At 47.6% G+C, this 23,349-nt stretch overlaps 1 protein-coding gene across 1 annotated transcript; it reads right to left on the bottom strand.

Annotated features, from left to right (window-relative positions):
- Positions 1-11,377: 11,377 nt before the first annotated feature.
- Positions 11,378-12,207, bottom strand: LOC124019805 (neurotrophin-3-like). The gene has a single exon (XM_046335237.1). It carries the CDS (start codon positions 12,172-12,174, stop codon positions 11,395-11,397), a length of 780 nt encoding a protein of 259 aa, XP_046191193.1. The 5' UTR covers positions 12,175-12,207; the 3' UTR covers positions 11,378-11,394.
- Positions 12,208-23,349: the final 11,142 nt, after the last annotated feature.

Genomic DNA, 23,349 nt, shown 5'->3' with positions numbered 1-23,349 from the left:
GTGTATTAAAGTGTATATATTAAAGTGTATTAAAGTGTGGCACAGCCAGAAGGTATTAAAGCCACCCCACATGCTATTAAATTGTATTAAAGTGTTCTGGATATTAAAGTGTATTAAAGTGTATCTGGATATTAAAGTATCGGTGGGTATTAAAGTGTATTAAAGTGTATCTTGGATATTAAAGTCCATCAGTGGGTATTAAAGTGTTTAAAGTGTTATTATTATGGGTATTAAATGAATCATATTAAAGTGTATTAAAGTGTCTGTTGGATATTAAAGTGTATTAAAAGTTCGGTGGATATTAAAGTATCGGTTCCTCTGTATTAAAGTTCTTATTAAAGTGTATTGGGTATTAAAGTGTATCGGTGGATATTAAAGCCATCGTGGGTATTAAAGTGTATTAAAGTTTGCTGGATATTAAAGGTATTAAAGTGTATCGGTGGATTTAAAGTGTATTAAAGATGTATCGGTGGATATTAAAATAAATTAAAGTGATTTGGGTTTAAAGATTTGGTTTGCTTAAAGTGTATCGGTGGATATTAAAGTATCGGTGGGTTTTACAGTGTATTAAAGTGTATTAAAGTGTATCGGTGGATATTAAAGTGTATCAGTGGGTATTAAAGTGTATCGGTGGATATTAAAGTATCGGTGGGTATTAAAGTGTATTAAAGTGTATCGGTGGATATTAAAGTGTATTGGATATTAAAGTGTATCGGTGGATATTAAAGTGTATTAAAGTGTATCGGTGGATATTAAAGTGTATTAAAGTGTATCGGTGGATATTAAAGTGTATTAAAGTGGGTGGATATTAAAGTGTATCAGTGGGTATTAAAGTGTATCGGTGGGTATTAAAGTGTATTAAAGTGTATCGGTGGGTATTAAAGTGTATCGGTGGATATTAAAGTGTATTAAAGTGTATCGGTGGATATTAAAGTGTATTAAAAAGTGTATCAGTGGGTATTAAAGTGTATTAAAGTGTATCAGTGGGTATTAAAGTGTATTAAAGTGTATCGTGGGTATTAAAGTGTATCGGTGGATATTAAAGTGTATTAAAGTGTATCGGTGGATATTAAAGTGTATTAAAGTGTATCGGTGGATATTAAAGTGTATGTGTGGGTATTAAAGTGTATCAGTGGGTATTAAAGTGTATGTGTGTATGACTGTGTAATAAATTGTACTGGTGTGTGTTGTAGAAAGGCAGGATGTAGGTCTGTGGGAGAACTCCTATCTGTAATGGTGTGGGTGGTATAGGTCTGTGGAGAACTCCTATCTGTAATGGTGTGGGTGGTATAGGTCTGTGGAGAACTCCTATCTGTAATGGTGTGGGTGGTATAGGTCTGTGGAGAACTCCTATCTGTAATGGTGTGGGTGGTATAGGTCTGTGGAGAACCCTATCTGTAATGGTGTGGGTGGTAGGGTCTGTGGGAGAACTCCTATCTGTAATGGTGTGGGTGGTATAGGTCTGTGGGAGAACTCCTATCTGTAATGGTGTGGGTGGTATAGGTCTGTGGAGAACTCCTATCTGTAATGGTGTGGGTGGTATAGGTCTGTGGAGAACTCCTATCTGTAATGGTGTGGGTGGGTATAGGTCTGTGGGAGAACTGCTATCTGTAATGGTGTGGGTGGTTAGGTCTGTGGAGAACTCTATCTGTAATGGTGTGGGTGGTATAGGTCTGTGGGAGAACTCCTATCTGTAATGGTGTGGGTGGTATAGGTCTGTGGAGAACTCCTATCTGTAATGGTGTGGTGTGCTGTTATAGGTCTGTGGATGTTCCACTCCTATCTGTAATGGTGTTCCACTGGTATAGGTCTGTGGTTCTAACTCCTATCTGTTCCATGGTGTGGCCATTGGTTCTAACCCCCTCTGTGGGAGAACTCTATCTGTTCTAACCCCTGGTGTTCCACTCTATAGGTCATTGGTTCTAACACCTATCTGTAATGGTTGGGTGGTATAGGTCTGTGGAGAACTCTATAGGTCTGTAATGGTGTTCCGTGGTATAGGTCATTGGTTCTAACCCCTATCTGTTCCACTGGCCATTGGTTGGTAACCCCTCTGTGTTCCACTCTATAGGCCATTGGTTCTAACCCCCTCTCTGTTCCACTCTATAGGCCATTGGTTCTAACCCCTCCCTGTTCCATGGTATGGGCCATGGTTCTAACCCCTCTGTGTTCCAACTCTATCCATTGTTCTAACCCCTGGTGTTCCGCTGGTATAGGTCTGTGGTTCTAACCCCTCTCTGTTCCACTCTATGGTCATTGGTTCTAACCCCCTCTGTGTTCCAACTCTATCTGCCATTGGTTCTAACCCCCTCCCTGTTCCAGGTCTGTGGGCCAGAACTTCTAATCCCCTCCCTGTTCCACTCTATAGGTCTGTGGTTCTAACCCCTATCTGTAATGGTGTTGGTTTAGGTCTGTGTTCCAACTCTATAGGCCATTGTAATGGTGTTCCGTGGTATAGGTCATTGGTTCTAACTCCTATCTGTAATGGTGTAGGCCATGGTTCTAACCCCTCTGTGGGAGAAGGCCATTGGTTCTTCCCCTGGTGTTCCACTCTGTAGGCCATTGGTTCTAACCCCTCCCTGTTCCATGGTATAGGTGGTTCTAACCCCTCTGTGTTCCAACTCTATAGGCTTGTAACCCCTGGTGTTCCGTGATGTAGGTCTGTTCTAGAACTCCTATCTGTAATGGTCATTGGTGGTAAGGTCTGTTCCAGAACTCTATCCATTGGTTCTAACCCCTGGTGTTCCACTGGTATAGGTCAATGGGAGAACCCCCTCTCTGTTCCATGGTGTGAGTGGCCATTGTTCTAACTCCAGCTGTTCCGCTCACAGGTTGAACAATGCCCTCTGATGTTCCACTCTATAGGCCATTGGTTCTAACCCCTCTCTGTTCCACTCTATAGGTCATTGGTTCTAACCCCTCTCTGTTCCACTCTATAGGCCATTGGTTCTAACCCCTCTCTGTTCCACTCTATAGGCCATTGGTTCTAACCCCCTCCCTGTTCCACTCTATAGGCCATTGGTTCTAACCCCTCTCTGTTCCACTCTATAGGCCATTGGTTCTAACCCCCTCTCTGTTCCACTCTATAGGCCATTGGTTCTAACCCCTCTCTGTTCCACTCTATAGGCCATTGGTTCTAACCCCTCTCTGTTCCACTCTATAGGCCATTGGTTCTAACCCCCTCTCTGTTCCACTCTATAGGCCATTGGTTCTAACCCCTCTCTGTTCCACTCTATAGGCCATTGGTTCTAACCCCTCTCTGTTCCACTCTATAGGCCATTGGTTCTAACCCCCTCCCTGTTCCACTCTATAGGCCATTGGTTCTAACCCCTCCCTGTTCCACTCTATAGGCCATTGGTTCTAACCCCCTCTGTTCCGCTCTATAGGCCATTGGTTCTAACCCCTCTCTGTTCCGCTCTATAGGTCATTGGTTCTAACCCCCTCTCTGTTCCACTCTATAGGCCATTGGTTCTAAGCCCCTCCCTGTTCCACTCTATAGGCCATTGGTTCTAACCCCCTCTTGGTTCCACTCTATAGGCCATTGGTTCTAACCCCCTCTCTGTTCCGCTCTATAGGTCATTGGTTCTAACCCCCTCTCTGTTCCACTCTATAGGCTATGGTTCTAACCCCCTCTCTGTTCCACTCTATAGGTCATTGGTTCTAACCCCTTCTCTGTTCCACTCTATAGGTCATTGGTTCTAACCCCGGTCTCTGCTGTCAGTCAGCTTCTTATAATCCCTTCTCTGTTCCATAATATAGGCCATGGTCAGGTTGTTAAAGTTCTATATTTGGGTCAGATGGTTTCTAGTGGTGCCCGTACAGCTGTATAATCCTACTGGAGTTGGAGAATCTATGAAACTCCTTCTTAAATATAACCTCTGGTTTAAACTCTCATTCCTTACTTGGTCAGCCTGTCAATCCCCCTCCCTGCATCAAAGCTTTAGTAACTTTGTTAACTCTGTTAGCTGCCTGAGTTGGTCTGGTTTAGCTGTCTCTATGTGGCCTGGGGGATGGAATTTTACAATTTGTATAAATGTTCTGTGATGGTTGCATGGATGTTAGGAGATGGATTGTATAAATGTTCTGTGATTGTTGCATGGATGTTAGGAGAAGGTTGTATGAATGTTAGGAGATGGTTGTATGAATGTTAGATGGTTGTATGAATGTTAGGAGAAAGTTGTATGGATGTTATGAGATGGTTGTATGGATGTTATGAGATGGTTGTATGGATGTTAGGAGAAGGTTGTATGGATGTTATGAGATGGTTGTATCGATGTTATGAGAAGGTTGTATGAATGTTATGGGTTGTATGGATGTTATGAGAAGGTTGTATGAATGTTAGAAGATGGTTGTATGAATGTTAGAAGGTTGTATGGATGTTATGAGAAGGTTGTATGGATGTTATGAGAAGGTTGTATGAATGTTAGGAGATGGTTGAATGAATGTTCAGTGATGGTTGTATGGATGTTATGAGGGGCCTCCCGAGTGGTGGTCTAAGGCTGTGCCACTAGAGATCCTGGTTTGAGTCCAGGCTCTATCGCAGCGACCGGGAGACCCATGAGACGGCGCACAATTGGCCCAGTGTCGTCCAGGTTAGGGGAGTGCTCTTGTCCCATTCCACACTAGCTACTCCTGTGGTGTACTCGCCAGGTGTACGGTGTTTCCTCCCACACATGTATACAGAACATTGGTGTGTCTGGCTTCCGGCTTAAGCGGGCATTGTGTCAAGAAGCAGTGTGGCTTGGCTGGGTTGTATTTCGGAGGACGCACGGCTCTCGACCTTCGCCTTGAGTCCGTAAGGGAGTTGCAGCGATGGGACAAGACTGTAACTATCAGTTGGATACCACGAAATTGGGGAGAAAAAGGGGTAAAAATTAAAAGTAAATTATGTTCTGTGATGGTTGTATGAATGTTCTGTGATGGTTGTGTGGAGGTTCCTCCCAATACATTGAGGTTGACAGGTCTTCTCAGTGTTCTCTGACCCTGAGGTAGTGTTAGGGGTCGGGGTTAGGTAGGGTTACTGGAGGTAGGGTTAGGGGTCAGGGTTAGGTCGGGTAACTGAGGTAGGGTTAGGGGTCAGGGTTAGGTCGGGTTACTGAGGTAGTGTTAGGGGTCAGGGTTAGGTAGGGTTAGTGAGGTAGGGTTAGGGGTCAGGGTTAGGTAGGGTTAGTGAGGTGGGGTCAGGGTTAGGTAAGGTTAGGGGTCGGGGTTAGGTAGGGTTACTGAGGTAGGGTTGGGAGTCAGGGTAAGGTAGGGTTAGGGGTCAGGGTTAGGTAGGGTTAGTGAGGTGGGGTCAGGGTTAGGTAGGGTTAGGGGTCGGGTTTAGGTAGGGTTACTGAGGTAGGGTTGGGGGTCAGGGTTAGGTAGGGTTAGGGGTCAGGGTTAGGTAGGGTTACTGAGGTAGGGTTAGGGGTCAGGGTTAGGTAGGGTTAGGGGTCAGGGTTAGGTAGGGTTACTGAGGTAGGGTTAGGGGCCAGGGTTAGGTAGGGTTAGTTTGATAGACAGGTGTCAGATTTAGTGTCTGAGCCTGAACCAACTGACCTCTAAACTCTAACCTCTGACCTGGAAGTCTTATGAATAGCTCTCTGGCATTGCTGTCTGACCTCGTACCTGACAGGAAGTCTGAGGTCTTACGCAAAACACAACTCTGTCCTCCAGACTTCCAAATGACATCAATGCATGATTTAGGTAAAAGCCCACCCGACAGATAGTGATCTGAAGCTGGGATTGGCCTGACAGGGTAGCTTAGGGGTTTCAATCCTAGCTCTGCACATATGAACATATCCTTAGGCAGCTTTCCACTCCCTAAGACACCATGTCATTAGCTATGGCACAGTCTGATGTGAGCCTGATACCTGCTACCTACCTGCTAACCTGCCTCAACACCTCAACCTACCTGCTGCTTGCCCTCGACATCACAGAGCTCTATCAGGTTCTACTGGGTTCACTCGGGTTCTACTAGATTCTACCAGGTTCTGAGGTTCTACCAGGTTCTACTAGGGTCTATCATACTGTTCCACTGTTCTCAGGGCGGGGTATCACCAAACATAGAGGTGAGCATTCACCAGGGTTAGAAGTTGGCTTTAGGCTTAGAGAGTGGAGGTGTCTTTAGGCTTAGAGAGTGGAGGTCTTTAGGCTGTCTTTAGGCTTAGAGAGTGGAGGTGGCTTTAGGCTTAGAGAGTGGAGGTGTCTTTAGGCTTAGAGAGTGGAGGTGTCTTTAGGCTTAGAGAGTGGAGGTGTCTTTAGGCTTAGAGAGTGGAGGTGGCTTTAGGCTTAGAGAGTGGAGGTGTCTTTAGGCTTAGAGAGTGGAGGTGTCTTTAGGCTTAGAGAGTGGAGGTGTCTTTAGGCTTAGAGAGTGGAGGTGTCTTTAGGCTTAGAGAGTGGAGGTGTCTTTAGGCTTAGAGAGTGGAGGTCTTTAGCTTTAGGCTTAGAGAGTGGAGGTGGCTTTAGGCTTAGAGAGTGGAGGTGTCTTTAGGCTTAGAGAGTGGAGGTGTCTTTAGGCTTAGAGAGTGGAGGTGTCTTTAGGCTTAGAGAGTGGGGACGTCTTTAGGCTTAGAGAGTGGGGACGTCTTTAGGCTTAGAGAGTGGAGGTGTCTTTAGGCTTAGAGAGTTGAGGTGTCTTTAGGCTTAGAGAGTGGAGTGGGCTTTAGGCTTAGAGAGTGGGGACGTCTTTAGGCTTAGAGAGTGGTGGCTTTAGGATTAGACGTTGGGTTTCGGGTTAGAGTTTGGAGACGGTCAGACAGGACCAGATTAACAGGGAGAGGAGGGGGCTGAGAGACTTTGGTCCTGATAACATTAGCGGAACATGACCTAATGAGGGCTGACAGACCTGCTCCATGTGCTCTATACATACTGCCCAGCCTCCCTACAGCCACAGCTCTTCCAGGCCAGAGGCCTGGTACCAAAGTACCATATCAGACCTGATGTATTGAGCCTGGATGATACAGCAAAACCTTTAGTTACTACATCATGGAAAACCCAAACATGTCTGGTCTGTCGTATGTCAGCAGGTCTGTCAAATACCCGTACATGTTCGTGGTTTGTCCATACAGCCAGACAGTACATATTTAGTCCACAATAACATTTGGACCAGATTTCTGTTTTCAACAGTCAGAGCAGTGATGTCATAGAATGAGCTGAATGACAGTGTAGATCCCCTACTGGTGATGTCATATCCCCTAGTGATCTTCTTTTTCATCTGCTGCCCTAGGTATATCAACAAGGCACATTGTCTCTTCATACTTGGCTGTACTGTCCAGCCCAATGGTAGAGTCTCTCCATGCTAGGCTGTACTGTCCAGCCCAATGGTAGAGTCTCTCCATGCTAGGCTGTACTGTCCAGCCCAATGGTAGAGTCTCTCCATGCTAGGCTGTACTGTCCAGCCCAATGGTAGAGTCTCTCCATGCTAGGCTGTACTGTCCAGCCCAATGGTAGAGTCTCTCCATGCTAGGCTGTACTGTCCAGCCCCATGGTAGAGTCTCTCCATGCTAGGCTGTACTGTCCAGCCCATGGTCTGAGTCTGAAGATGCTAGGCTGTACTGTCCAGCCCAATGGTAGAGTCTCTCCATACTAGGACGTACTGTCCAGCCCAATGGTAGAGTCTCTCCATGCTAGGCTGTACTGTCCAGCCCAATGGTAGAGTCTCTCCATGCAGGCTGTACTGTCCAGCCCAATGGTAGAGTCTCTCCGTGCCTGTACTGTCCAGCCCAATGGTAGAGTCTCTCCATGCTAGGCTGTACTATCCAGCCCCATGGTAGAGTCTCTCCATGCTAGGCTGTACTGTCCAGATCCATGGCCTGAGTCTGAAGATGCTAGGCTGTACTGTCCAGCCCAATGGTAGAGTCTCTCCGTGTGAGGCTGTACTGTCCAGCCCAATGGTAGTCTCTCCATGCTAGGCTGTACTGTCCAGCCCCATGGTAGAGTCTCTCCGTGCGAGGCTGTACTGTCCAGCCCAACGGTAGAGTCTCTCCATGCTAGGCTGTACTGTCCAGCCCCATGGTAGAGTCTCTCCAATAGGCTGTACTGTCCAGATCCATGGTCTGAGTCTGAAGATGCTAGGCTGTACTGTCCAGCCCAATGGTAGAGTCTCTCCATGCTAGGCTGTACTGTCCAGCCCCATGGTAGAGTCTCTCCATGCTAGGCTGTACTGTCCAGATCCATGGTCTGAGTCTCCGATGCTAGGCTGTACTGTCCAGCCCAATGGTAGAGTCTCTCCATGCTAGGCTGTACTGTCCAGCCCAATGGTAGAATCTCTCCATACTAGGCTGTACTGTCCAGCCCAATGGTCTGAGTCTGAAGATGCTAGGCTGTACTGTCCAGCCCAATGGTAGAGTCTCTCCATGCTAGGCTGTACTGTCCAGATCCATGGTCTGAGTCTGAAGATGCTAGGCTGTACTGTCCAGCCCAATGGTAGAGTCTCTCCATACTAGGCGTACTGTCCAGCCCAATGGTAGAGTCTCTCCATGCTAGGCTGTACTGTCCAGATCCATGGTCTGAGTCTGAAGATGCTAGGCTGTACTGTCCAGCCCAATGGTAGAGTCTCTCCATGCTAGGCTGTACTGTCCAGATCCATGGTCTGAGTCTGAAGATGCTAGGCTGTACTGTCCAGCCCAATGGTAGAGTCTCTCCATACTAGGCTGTACTGTCCAGCCCCATGGTAGAGTCTCTCCATGCTAGGCTGTACTGTCCAGCCCAATGGTATAGTCTCCATGCTAGGCTGTACTGTCCAGCCCAATGGTAGAGTCTCTCCATGCTAGGCTGTACTGTCCAGCCCAATGGTAGAGTCTCCATGCTAGGCTGTATGTCCAGCCCCATGGTAGAGTCTCTCCATGCTAGGCTGTACTGTCCAGCCCAATGGTAGAGTCTCCATGCTAGGCTGTACTGTCCAGCCCCATGGTAGAGTCTCTCCATGCTAGGCTGTACTGTCCAGCCCAATGGTAGAGTCTCCATGCTAGGCTGTACTGTCCAGCCCCATGGTAGAGTCTCTCCATGCTAGGCTGTACTGTCCAGCCCCATGGTAGTGTCTCTCCATGCTAGGCTATACTGTCCAGCCCAATGGTAGAGTCTCCATGCTAGGCTGTACTGTCCAGCCCCATGGTAGAGTCTCTCCATGCTAGGCTGTACTGTCCAGCCCAATGGTAGAGTCTCCATGCTAGGCTGTACTGTCCAGCCCCATGGTAGAGTCTCTCCATGCTAGGCTGTACTGTCCAGCTCCATGGTCTGAGTCTGAAGATGCTAGGCTGTACTGTCCAGCCCCATGGTAGAGTCTCTCCATGCAGGCTGTACTGTCCAGCTCCATGGTCTGAGTCTGAAGATGCTAGGCTGTACTGTCCAGCCCCATGGTAGAGTCTCTCCATGCAGGCTGTACTGTCCAGCTCCATGGTCTGAGTCTGAATGCTAGGCTGTACTGTCCAGCCCCATGGTAGAGTCTCTCCATGCAGGCTGTACTGTCCAGCCCATGGTCTGAGTCTGAAGATGCTAGGCTGTACTGTCCAGCCCCATGGTAGAGTCTCTCCATGCAGGCTGTACTGTCCAGCTCCATGGTCTGAGTCTGAAGATGCTAGGCTGTACTGTCCAGCCCCATGGTAGAGTCTCTCCATGCTAGGCTGTACTGTCCAGATCCATGGTCTGAGTCTGAAGATGCTAGGCTGTACTGTCCAGCCCAATGGTAGAGTCTCTCCATACTAGGCCGTACTGTCCAGCCCAATGGTAGAGTCTCTCCATACTAGGCTGTACTGTCCAGCCCAATGGTCTGAGTCTGAAGATGCTAGGCTGTACTGTCCAGCCCAATGGTAGAGTCTCTCCATGCTAGGCTGTACTGTCCAGATCCATGGTCTGAGTCTGAAGATGCTAGGCTGTACTGTCCAGCCCAATGGTAGAGTCTCTCCATATCTAGGACGTACTGTCCAGCCCAATGGTAGAGTCTCTCCATGCTAGGCTGTACTTCCAGATCCATGGTCTGAGTCTGAAGATGCTAGGCTGTACTGTCCAGCCCAATGGTAGAGTAAGGAAATCTCCATGCTAGGCTGTACTGTCCAGATCCATGGTCTGAGTCTGAAGATGCTAGGCTGTACTGTCCAGCCCAATGGTAGAGTCTCTCCACACTAGGCTGTACTGTCCAGCCCCATGGTAGAGTCTCTCCATGCTAGGCTGTACTGTCCAGCCCAATGGTATAGTCTCCATGCTAGGCTGTACTGTCCAGCCCCATGGTAGAGTCTCTCCATGCTAGGCTGTACTGTCCAGCCCAATGGTAGAGTCTCCATGCTAGGCTGTACTGTCCAGCCCCATGGTAGAGTCTCTCCATGCTAGGCTGTACTGTCCAGCCCAATTGTAGAGTCTCCATGCTAGGCTGTACTGTCCAGCCCCATGGTAGAGTCTCTCCATGCTAGGCTGTACTGTCCTGCCCAATGGTAGAGTCTCCATGCTAGGCTGTACTGTCCAGCCCCATGGTCTCTCCATGCTAGGCTGTACTGTCCAGCCCCATGGTAGTGTCTCTCCATGCTAGGCTATACTGTCCAGCGCAATGGTAGAGTCTCCATGCTAGGCTATACTGTCCAGCCCCATGGTAGAGTCTCTCCATGCTAGGCTGTACTGTCCAGCCCAATGGTAGAGTCTCCATGCTAGGCTGTACTGTCCAGCCCCATGGTAGAGTCTCTCCATGCAGGCTGTACTGTCCAGCCCATGGTCTGAGTCTGAAGATGCTAGGCTGTACTGCCAGCCCCATGGAACTCTCCATGCTGTACTGTCCAGCTCCATGGTCTGAGTCTGTGCTAGGCTGTACTGTCCAGCCCCATGGTAGAGTCTCTCCTGCAGGCTGTACTGTCCAGCTCCATGGTCTGAGTCTGACCCTGGCTCCCAGCCCCATGGTAGAGTCTCTCCATGCAGGCTGTACTGTCCAGCTCCATGGTCTGAGTCTGAAGATGCTAGGCTGTACTGTCCAGCCCATGGTAGAGTCTCTCCATGCAGGCTGTACTGTCCAGCTCCATGGTCTGAGTCTGAAGATGCTAGGCTGTACTGTCCAGCCCCATGGTAGAGTCTCTCCATGCAGGCTGTACTGTCCAGCTCCATGGTCTGAGTCTGAAGATGCTAGGCTGTACTGTCCAGCCCCATGGTAGAGTCTCTCCATGCAGGCTGTACTGTCCAGCTCCATGGTCTGAGTCTGAAGATGCTAGGCTGTGTGGTGGCTGTGGAGCCACATGTTAGGAGTTCTTGGTTAATTTTTAATTTAATTTTTTCCTTTGATGATGACTTCAATAAATAACAAATATATTTATATATCATATATAGCCATGTAGAAACTACATGTATTTCACATAACTTAAATAATAATTTATATGTACAGCCCCCTTCACAATAAGAAATATATTCCATAATGTCTATGGTCGGGTTGTGTGTTTACGTCCTGCGGTGTTTCCGTGACAACGCACAGACACAGGAAGTGTCTATCCGTATCCAGCGCCAGCCCACAGAGGTACGGTCCTGCGTCAGAGCTCTGACGTACGTCTGAGAGGTCTTACACTGCGAGTTCCAGTGTTTATCATCGATGCCGCGACAGCCGCTCTTAAAAGGTTTGGCAGTCCGACACTTGGTCTCATAGAAGTACTGCTTAACAAAGTTGCTTTCGGCGGTTCCCATCTTTATCTGATCCAGGACGGTGACCTGACGACCCCTGATGTCCACCGCATTCGTCTTGTCTGTCACCCACTGTGATTGGCTGTCACAGACGGAGTACTCTCCGCGGTAACTCTTGTGTTCTGCGTATCTCTTCCTGCGGGTCTTGTTGGTTCTGTCAGAGCTGCCCACGTAGTCATCTATAGAGTAGAGCGGAGGAGGCTGCAGGGGCGCCCGCTCACTCAGCAGGACCCGGGGAGAGTTGTAGTGTTTCTGCTGCCCCAGCAGGTCAGAACCTGGGCTGGTACAGCGAGCTGCGCCTCTCCAGGAACCTACTGTTGTCCAGAGGGGTGTCAATGGCGAGCAGGCCCAACGGTGGCAATGTGTCCTGGGCCTGCCTGTCCTGGCCCTCACCCTGCCTCCCCGGCCAAAATGGGTCAGGTCCGCCTGCAGCAGCTGGATGATGAGGGAGTTGATGGGGTCCTGGGTGGGCGGGGGCTGCTGGCGCTCCATGTGCGTTGCCTGGATACCGTAATAGAACAACACATACAGCAACATGGACATCACTAGATTCACCTGTAAGATCTGTGGAGTAGAGGAGACAGGATATCAGATATTAATCACCTATAATCAATAATTACACCACTAGATTCATCTGTAAGATCTGTGGAGTAGAGGAGACAGAATATCAGTTATTAATCACCTATAATCAATAATTACACCACTAGATTCACCCGTCAGATCTGTGGAGTAGAGACAGGATATCAGTTATTAATCACCTATAATCAATAATTACACCACTAGATTCACCTGTCAGATCTGTGGAGTAGAGGAGACAGAATATCAGTTATTAATCACCTATAATCAATAATTACACCACTAGATTCACCTGTCAGATCTGTGGAGTAGAGGAGACAGAATATCAGTTATTAATCACCTATAATCAATAATTACACCACTAGATTCACCTGTCAGATCTGTGGAGTAGAGGAGACAGAATATCAGTTATTAATCACCTATAATCAATAATTACACCACTAGATTCACCTGTCAGATCTGTATGAATGACAGAATATCAGTTATTAATCACCTATAATCAATAATTACACCACTAGATTCACCTTCAGATCTGGAACATTATGAATATTGTTATTAATCACTGAATCTAGAATCACCACTAGATTCACCTGTCAATCTGTGGAGTCCTGGAACATTATGATATGTTGTTTTATCACCTGAATCAATAATCACCACTTGATTCAACTAATTCTAGATCAGTTATAATTTATTAATCACTGGAGCATTATCAATGTTTTTTATATTCTGAATCCAGAATCATGCCAAAATGCTAATAGAATTATTCCTGGAGCATTATGAATGTTGTTTTATGTTCTGAATCCAGAATCATGCCAAAATGCTAATAGAATTAGTCCTGGAACATTATGAATGTTGTTTTATGTTCTGAATCTAGAATCATGCCAAAATGCTAATAGAATTAGTCCTGGAACATTATGAATGTTGTTTTATGTTCTGAATCTAGAATCATGCCAAAATGCTAATAGAATTAGTCCTGGAACATTATGAATGTTGTTTTATGTTCTGAATCTAGAATCATGCCAAAATGCTAATAGAATTAGTCCTGGAACATTATGAATGTTGTTTTATGTTCTGAATCTAGAATCATGCCAACATGCTAATAGAATTAGTCCTGGAACATTATAAATGTTGTTTTATGTTCTGAATCTAGAATCATGCCAAAATGCTAATATAATTAGTCCTGGAACATTATGAATGTTGTTTTATGTTCTGAATCTAGAATCATGCCAAAATGCTAATAGAATTAGTCCGGGAACATTATGAATGTTGTTTTATGTTCTGAATCTAGAATCATGCCAAAATGCTAATATAATTAGTCCTGGAACATTATGAATGTTGTTTTATATTCTGAATCTAGAATCATGCCAAAATGCTAATATAATTAGTCCTGGAACATTATGAATGTTGTTTTATGTTCTGAATCTAGAATCATGCCAAAATGCTAATAGAATTAGTCCTGGAACATTATGAATGTTGTTTTATGTTCTGAATCTAGAATCATGCCAAAATGCTAATAGGATTAGTCCTGGAACATTATGAATGTTGTTTTATGTTCTGAATCTAGAATCATGCCAAAATGCTAATAGAATTAGTCCTGGAACATTATGAATGTTGTTTTATGTTCTGAATCTAGAATCATGCCAAAATGCTAATAGGATTAGTCCTGGAACATTATGAATGTTGTTTTATGTTCTGAATCTAGAATCATGCCAAAATGCTAATAGAATTAGTCCTGGAAATGAATGTTGTTTTATGTTCTGAATCTAGAATCATGCCAAAATGCTAATAGAATTAGTCCTGGAACATTATGAATGTTGTTTTATGTTCTGAATCTAGAATCATGCCAAAATGCTAATAGAATTAGTCCTGGAACATTATGAATGTTGTTTTATGTTCTGAATCTAGAATCATGCCAAAATGCTAATAGAATTAGTCCTGGAACATTATGAATGTTGTTTTATGATTGGAAAGGCACTGGAGCGATGAACCACTCTTGATGTCTCTGCCTGGCCGGCTGAGTAACTAACTGGCTTACTGGTGCTCTTCCATGCCGTCCCTAGAAGGGGTGCGTCACTTGAGTGGGTTGAGTCACTGACATGATCTTCCTGTCCGGGTTGGCCCCACCCCCCTCGGGTTTGTTCCGTGGCGGAAATCTTTGTGGGCTATACTCGGTCTTGTCTCAGGGTAGTAAGTTGGTGGTTGAAGATAACCCTCTTGTGGTGTGGGGGCTGTGCTTTGGCAAAGTGGGTGGGGTTATATCCTTCCTGTTTGGCCCTGTCCGGGGTACCATCAGACGGGGTCACAGTGTCAGCCGACCCATCCTGTCTCAGCCTCCAATATTTATGCAAAAGTTTGGGTCAGGGGGGTAGGGTCAGTCCGTTATATCTGGAGTATTTCTCCTGTCTTGTCGGGTGTCCTGTGTGAATTTAAGTATGCTCTCTCTAATTCTCTCCCTCTCCCTCCCCTCCCGGAGGACCTGAGCCCTGGGACCATGCCTCAGGACTACCTGGCATGATGACTCCTTGCTGTCCCCAGTCCACCTGGTCGTGCTGCTGCTCCAGTTTCAACTGTTGTACCTGCGGCTATGGGACCCTGACGTGTTCACCGGACATTCTACCTGTCCCGGACCTGCTGTTTTCGACTCTCTCTCTACCGCACTTGCTGTCTCTAACTTTGAATGATTGTCTACTGACATTTACTCCTGAGGTGCTGACCTGTTGCACCCTCTACAACCACTGTCATTATTATTATTATTTGACCCTGCTGGTCATCTATGAATGTTTGAATATCTTGGACATGTTCTGTGATAATCTCAACCCGGCATAGCCAGAAGAGGACTGGCATTCCCTCTCCCCCTCTCTAGGGAGTTTTTCCTAGCCACCGTGCTTCTGCCTGTGTTTGGGATTTAGGCTGGGTTTCTGTACAGCACTTTGTGACATCGGCTGATGTAAAAGGGCTTTATAAATACATTTGATTGATTGATTTTATGTTCTGAATCTAGAAAATGATGTCAATAGGACTAGGAGTAGGAGGAGATGGAGGGGGACTAGGAGGAGGAGGGGGAGAGGGACTAGGAGGAGGAGGAGGAGGAGGAGGGGGAGAGGGACTAGGAGGAGGAGGGGGAGGAGGGGGAGAGGGACTAGGAGGAGGAGGGGGAGAGGGACTAGGAGGAGGAGGAGGAGGAGGAGGAGGAGGAGGAGGAGGGGGAGGGGACTAGGAGGAGGAGGGGGAGAGGGACTAGGAGGAGGAGGAGGAGAGGGACTAGGAGGAGGAGGAGGAGGAGGAGGAGGAGGAGGAGGGGGGGCAGGAGGGGGAGAGGGACTAGGAGGAGGAGGAGGAGAGGGAGGAGGAGGAGGGGGAGAGGGACTAGGAGGAGGAGGGAGGAGGAGGAGGAGGGGGACAAGGAGGAGGAGGGGGAGAGGGACTAGGAGGAGGAGGAGGAGGAGGGGGAGGAGGGGGAGGAGGAGGAGGAGGAGGAGGGGGGGAGGAGGGGGAGAGGGACTAGGAGGAGGAGGGGGAGAGGGACTAGGAGGAGGAGGAGGAGGAGGAGGAGGAGGGGGAGGAGGGGAGAGGGACTAGGAGGAGGAGGAGGAGGAGAGGGAGGAGGAGGAGGAGGAGGAGGGGGAGGAGGGGGAGAGGGACTAGGAGGAGGAGGGGGAGAGGGACTAGGAGGAGGAGGAGGAGGAGGAGGAGGGGGGGAGGGGGAGAGGGACTAGGAGGAGGAGGAGGAGAGGGAGGAGGAGGAGGAGGGGAGAGGGACTAGGAGGAGGAGGAGGAGGAGGAGGAGGAGAGGGACTAGGAGGAGGAGGAGGAGAGGGAGGGGGACAAGGAGGAGGAGGGGGAGAGGGACTAGGAGGAGGAGGAGGAGAGGGAGGAGGAGGGGGATGAGGAGGAGGAGGAGGAGGAGGGGGAGGAGGGGGAGAGGGACTAGGAGGAGGAGGAGGAGAGGGAGGGAGGAGGAGGAGGAGGAGGAGGGGGAGAGGGACTAGGAGGAGGAGGGGGAGAGGGACTAGGAGGAGGAGGAGGAGGAGGAGGAGGGGGAGGAGGGGGAGAGGGACTAGGAGGAGGAGGAGAGGGAGGAGGAGGAGGAGGAGGAGGAGGGGGGGAGGGGGAGGAGGAGGAGGGGGGAGTGGGAGAGGGACTAGGAGGAGGAGGGGGAGAGGGACTAGGAGGAGGAGGAGGAGGAGGAGGAGGAGGAGGAGGAGGAGGGGGGGGAGAGGGACTAGGAGGAGGAGGAGGAGAGGGAGGAGGAGGAGGGGGAGAGGGACTAGGAGGAGGAGGAGGAGGAGGAGGTAGAGGAGGGGACTAGGAGGAGGAGGAGGAGAGGGAGGGGGACAAGGAGGAGGAGGGGGAGAGGGACTAGGAGGAGGAGGAGGAGGAGGAAGAGATGGAGGAGGAGGAGGGGGAGAGGGACTAGGAGGAGGAGGAGGAGGAGGAGGGGACTAGGAGGAGGAGGAGAGGGAGGGGGACAAGGAGGAGGAGGGGGAGAGGGACTAGGAGGAGGAGGAGGAGGAGGAGGGGGAGAGGGACTAGGAGGAGGAGGAGAGAGGGAGGGGGACAAGGAGGAGGAGGGGGAGAGGGACTAGGAGGAGGAGGGGGAGAGGGAGGAGGAGGAGGGGGGGAGAGGGACTAGGAGGAGGAGGGGGAGGGGAGGAGGGACTAGGAGGAGGAGGGGACTAGGAGGAGGGGGAGGGGGGACTAGGAGGAGGAGGGGGAGAGGGACGAGGAGGAGGAGGAGGGGACAAGGAGGAGGAGGGGAGAGGGACTAGGAGGAGGAGGGGGACTAGGAGGAGGAGGGGGAGGAGGAGGGAGGAGGAGGGGGAGGGGGACTAGGAGGAGGAGGAGGGGGGAGGGGGACTAGGAGGAGGTGGAGGGGGAGAGGGTCTAGGAGGAGGAGGAGGGGGAGAGGGACTAGGAGGAGGAGGAGGAGGGGGAGGGGGACTAGGAGGAGGAGGAGGGGGAGGGGGACTAGGAGGAGGTGGAGGGGAGAGGGTCTAGGAGGAGGAGGAGGGGGAGAGGGTCTAGGAGGAGGAGGAGGGGGAGAGGGTCTAGGAGGAGGAGGGGGACAAGGAGGAGGAGGGGGAGAGGGACTAGGAGGGGGAGGGGGACGAGGAGGACTCTCTACCCTCCAGAGGCCCCATGTCCCCTCAGCGCTGAGTCCCTTCTCTACCCTCCAGAGACCCCATGTCCCCTCAGCGCTGAGTCCCTTCTCTACCCTCCAGAGGCCCCATGTCCCCCTCAGCGCTGAGTCCCTTCTCTACCCTCCAGAGGCCCCATGTCCCCTCAGCGCTGAGTCCCTTCTCTACCCTCCAGAGACCCCATGTCCCCCTCAGCGCTGAGTCCCTTCTCTACCCTCCAGAGGCCCCATGTCCCCCTCAGCGCTGAGTCCCTTCTCTACCCTCCAGAGGCCCCATGTCCCCCTCAGCGCTGAGTCCCTTCTCTACCCTCCAGAGGCCCCATGAGAGAATGAAAAATGGTTTGATAATGAAATCTAAAGAAGTCATTGAGAAATATATCTAATCAAAAACACAGAGAACCAGACAACAAAAATATAGGCCTTCAATATGGGGAAACACTGAAGCAATACAAACGCACCCTAAGAACAAAGGAACAGAACATTAGAAATCAGCTGGATGGAGTTGAGGAATTCATAGAATTAAACCACTTCTGGGAGAATTGGAATAAATGAAACAAACATAATTTGGCTCTCCCAAATGGGGATATGTGGAGAAATCACTTTGCAAACCTCATCATTTGGCTCTCCCAAATGGGGATATGTGGAGAAATGACTTTGCAAACCTCATCATTTGGCTCTCCCAAATGGGGATATGTGGAGAAATCACTTTGCAAACCTCATCATTTGGCTCTCCCAAATGGGGATATGTGGAGAAATCACTTTGCAAACCTCATCATTTGGCTCTCCAAATGGGGTTATGGGGAGAAATCACTTTACAAACCTCATCATTTGGCTCTCCATAAATGGGGAGAAATCACTAAATGGGGAGAAATCACTTTACAAACCTCATCATTTGGCTCTCCATCATTTGGCTCTCCAAATGGGGTTATGGGGAGAAATCACTTTACAAACCTCATCATTTGGCTCTCCCAAATGGGGATATGGGGAGAAATCACTTTACAAACCTCATCAATTGGCTCTCCCAAATGGGGATATGGGGAGAAATCACTTTACAAACCTCATCATTTGGCTCTCCCAAATGGGGATATGGGGAGAAATCACTTTACAAACCTCATCATTTGGCTCTCCCAAATGGGGCCACTTTACAAACCTCATCATTTGGGGGGATATGGGAGAAATCACTTTAGAAACCTCATCATTTGGCTCTCCATAATGGGGATATGGGGAGAAATCACTTTAGAAACCTCATCATTTGGCTCTCCATAATGGGGATATGTGGAGAAATCACTTTACAAACCTCTACGGCAATAAAACAAAGAGCCCAGAACAGAAATATATTCAAGAAACATTACAGATCCTTGAATCAGCAGTCAAAGACTATCAGAGACCTGTGGATACACCAGCTACAGAAGAAGAATTATTGGAAAAACTATGTACTCTACAACCCAAGACCTGTGGATACACCAGCTACAGAAGAAGAATTATTGGAAAAACTATGTACTCTACAACCCAAGACCTGTGGATACACCAGCTACAGAAGAAGAATTATTGGAAAAACTATGTACTCTACAACCCAAGACCTGTGGATACACCAGCTACAGAAGAATAATTATTGGAAAAACTATGTACTCTACAACCCAAGACCTGTGGATACACCAGCTACAGAAGAAGAATTATTGGAAAAACTAATTACTCTACAACCCAAGACCTGTGGATACACCAGCTACAGAAGAAGAATTATTGGAAAAAATATTACTCTACAACCCAAGACCTGTGGATACACCAGCTACAGAAGAAGAATTATTGGAAAAACGATGTACTCTACAACCCAAGACCTGTGGATACACCAGCTACAGAAGAAGAATTATTGGAAAAACTATGCACTCTACAACCCAAGACCTGTGGATACACCAGCTACAGAAGAAGAATTATTGGAAAAACTATGTACTCTACAACCCAAAAAGACCTGTGGATACACCAGCTACAGAAGAAGAATTATTGGAAAAACTATGCACTCTACAACCCAAGACCTGTGGATACACCAGCTACAGAAGAAGAATTATTGGAAAAACTATGTACTCTACAACCCAAGACCTGTGGATACACCAGCTACAGAAGAATAATTATTGGAAAAACTATGTACTCTACAACCCAAGACCTGTGGATACACCAGCTACAGAAGAATAATTATTGGAAAAACGATGTACTCTACAACCCAAGACCTGTGGATACACCAGCTACAGAAGAAGAATTATTGGAAAAACTATGTACTCTACAACCCAAGACCTGTGGATACACCAGCTACAGAAGAATTATTGGAAAAACTATGTACTCTACAACCCAAAAAGACCTGTGGATACACCAGCTACAGAAGAATAATTATTGGAAAAACTATGTACTCTACAACCCAAGACCTGTGGATACACCAGCTACAGAAGAAGAATTATTGGAAAAACTATGTACTCTACAACCCAAGACCTGTGGATACACCAGCTACAGAAGAAGAATTATTGGAAAAACTATGTACTCTACAACCCAAGACCTGTGGATACACCAGCTACAGAAGAATAATTATTGGAAAAACTATGTACTCTACAACCCAAGACCTGTGGATACACCAGCTACAGAAGAAGAATTATTGGAAAAACTAATTACTCTACAACCCAAGACCTGTGGATACACCAGCTACAGAAGAAGAATTATTGGAAAAACTAATTACTCTACAACCCAAAAAGACCTGTGGATACACCAGCTACAGAAGAAGAATTATTGGAAAAAATATGCACTCTACAACCCAAGACCTGTGGATACACCAGCTACAGAAGAAGAATTATTGGAAAAACGATGTACTCTACAACCCAAGACCTGTGGATACACCAGCTACAGAAGAAGAATTATTGGAAAAACTATGCACTCTACAACCCAAGACCTGTGGATACACCAGCTACAGAAGAATTTGGAAAAACTATGAATTATTGGAAAAACTATGTACTCTACAACCCAAAAGACCTGTGGATACACCAGCTACAGAAGAAGAATTATTGGAAAAACTATGCACTCTACAACCCAAGACCTGTGGATACACCAGCTACAGAAGAAGAATTATTGGATGTACTCTACAACCCAACCTGTGGATACACCAGCTACAGAAGAAGAATTATTGGAAAAACTATGTACTCTACAACCCAAGACCTGTGGATACACCAGCTACAGAAGAAGAATTATTGGAAAAACAGCTACAGACCTGTGGAGAATAATTATTGGAAAAACTATGCACTCTACAACCCAAAAAGACCTGTGGATACACTAACCCTGTGGTGCTGATGGTATTTTAAATGGGCAGACTGATAAAGACATGGTAAAGGGCAGACTGATAAAGACATGGTAAAGGGCAGACTGATAAAGACATGGTAAAGGGCAGACTGTTAAAGACATGGTAAAGGGCAGACTGATAAAGACATGGTAAAGGGCAGACTGATAAGGACATGGTAAAGGGCTGACAGATAAAGACATGGTAAAGGGCAGACTGATAAAGACATGGTAAAGGGCAAACTGTTAAAGATATGGTAAAGGGCAGACTGATAAAGACATGGTAAAGGGCAGACTGATAAAGACATGGTAAAGGGCAGACTGATGAAGACATGGTAAAGGGCAGACTGTTAAAGACATGGTAAAGCGCAGACTGTTAAAGACATGGTAAAGGGCTGACTGATAAAGACATGGTAAAGGGCTGACTGATAAAGACATGGTAAAGGGCAGACTGTTAAAGACATGGTAAAGGGCAGACTGTTAAAGACATGGTAAAGGGCTGACTGATAAATACATGGTAAAGGGCAGACTGATAAAGACATGGTAAAGGGCTGACTGATAAAGACATGGTAAAGGGCAGACTGATAAAGACATGGTAAAGGGCAGACTGATAAAGGGCTGACAGATAAAGACATGGTAAAGGGCAGACTGATGAAGACATTGTAAAGGGCAGACTGATAAAGGGCTGACTGATAAAGACATGGTAAAGGGCAGACTGATAAAGGGCTGACTGATAAATACATGGTAAAGGGCAGACTGATAAAGACATGGTAAAGGGCAGACTGATAAAGACATGGAAAGGGCAGACTGATAAAGACATGGTAACGGGCAGACTGTTAAAGACATGGTAAAGGGCAAACTGTTATATGGTAAAGGGCAGACTGATAAAGACATGGTAAAGGGCAGACTGATAAGACATGGTAAATGGCAGACTGTTAAGGACATGGTAAAGGGCAGACTGATAAAGATATGGTAAAGGGCAGACTGATAAAGATATGGTAAAGGGCAGACTGATAAAGACATGGTAAAGGGCAGACTGTTAAAGACATGGTAAAGCGCAGACTGTTAAAGACATGGTAAAGGGCAGACTGATAAAGACATGGTAAAGGGCAGACTGTTAAAGACATGGTAAAGCGCAGACTGTTAAAGACATGGTAAAGGGCAGACGGATAAAGACATGGTAAAGGGCTGACTGATAAAGACATGGTAAAGGGCAGACTGATAAAGACATGGTAAAGGGCAGACTGATAAAGGGCTGACTGATAAGACATGGTAAAGTGCAGACTGATAAGGGCTGACTGATAAAGACATTGTAAAGGGCTGACAGATAAAGACATGGGAAAGGGCAGACTGTTAAAGATGTGGTAAAGGGCAGACTGATAAAGACATGGTAAAGGGCAGACTGATAAAGGGCTGACTGATAAAGACATGGTAAAGGGCAGACTGTTAAAGATATGGTAAAGGGCAGACTGATAAAGACATGGTAAAGGGCAGACTGTTAAAGACATGGTAAAGGGCAGACTGTTAAAGATATGGTAAAGACATGGCAAAGGGCAGACTGAAAAAGGGCAGACTGATAAAGGGCTGACTGATAAAGACATGATAAAGGGCAGGCTGATAAAGGGCAGACTGATAAAGGGCTGACTGATAAAGACATGGTAAAGGGCAGACTGTTAAAGATATGGTAAAGGGCAGACTGATAAAGACATGGTAAAGGGCTGACTGATAAAGACATGGTAAAGGGCAGACTGATAAAGACATGGTAAAGGGCAGACTGATGAAGACATGGTAAAGGGCAGACTGATAAAGACATGGTAAAGGGCAGACTGATAAAGGGCTGACAGATAAAGACATGGTAAAGGGCAGACTGATGAAGACATTGTAAAGGGCAGACTGATAAGGGCTGACTGATAAAGACATGGTAAAGGGCAGACTGATAAAGGGCTGACTGATAAAGACATGGTAAAGGGCAGACTGATAAGGGCTGACTGATAAATACATGGTAAAGGGCAGACTGATAAAGACATGGTAAAGGGCAGACTGATAAAGACATGGAAAGGGCAGACTGATAAAGACATGGAAAGGGCAGACTGATAAAGGGCTGACAGATAAAGACATGGTAAAGGGCAGACTGATAAAGACATGGAAAGGGCAGACTGATAAAGACATGGTAAAGGGTAGACTGGTCCAGTCAGGGCACAGAGACAGAGTTCTGATCTAATACTTTCGACCACAGGACTGCTAGTGGATAGAAACTCTCCCAGTTTCAGCCACTGCCTTTGGCATTATACCCCACTTCCAGCCCTCTACCACAGCCTCAGCCCTCTACCTTGGTCCCAGCTCCAGTCCTCTACCTTAGCCCCAGCTCCAGCCCTCTACCTTGGCTCCAGCTCCAGCCCTCTACCTCGGCCCCAGTTCCAGTCCTCTACCTTGGCCCCAGCTACAGCAGTCCACCTCAGCTCCAGCTCCAGTCCTCTAACTTGGCCCCAGCTACAGCAGTCCACCTCAGCTCCAGCTCCAGTCCTCTAACTTGGCCCCAGCTACAGCAGTCCACCTCAGCTCCAGCTCCAGTCCTCTACATCGGCTCCAGCTCCAGTCTTCTACCTCAGCTCCAGCTCCAGTCCTCTACCTTGGCCCCAGTTCCAGTCCTCTACCTCAGCTCCAGCTCCAGTCCTCTACCTTGGCCCCAGTTCCAG

Source organism: Oncorhynchus gorbuscha, unplaced genomic scaffold, assembly GCF_021184085.1.
Source record: "Oncorhynchus gorbuscha isolate QuinsamMale2020 ecotype Even-year unplaced genomic scaffold, OgorEven_v1.0 Un_scaffold_687, whole genome shotgun sequence".
Classification (NCBI taxonomy): domain Eukaryota; kingdom Metazoa; phylum Chordata; class Actinopteri; order Salmoniformes; family Salmonidae; genus Oncorhynchus; species Oncorhynchus gorbuscha.
Note: the sequence above shows the minus strand (reverse complement) of the source record. Positions and strands in the feature narration are given on the sequence as shown.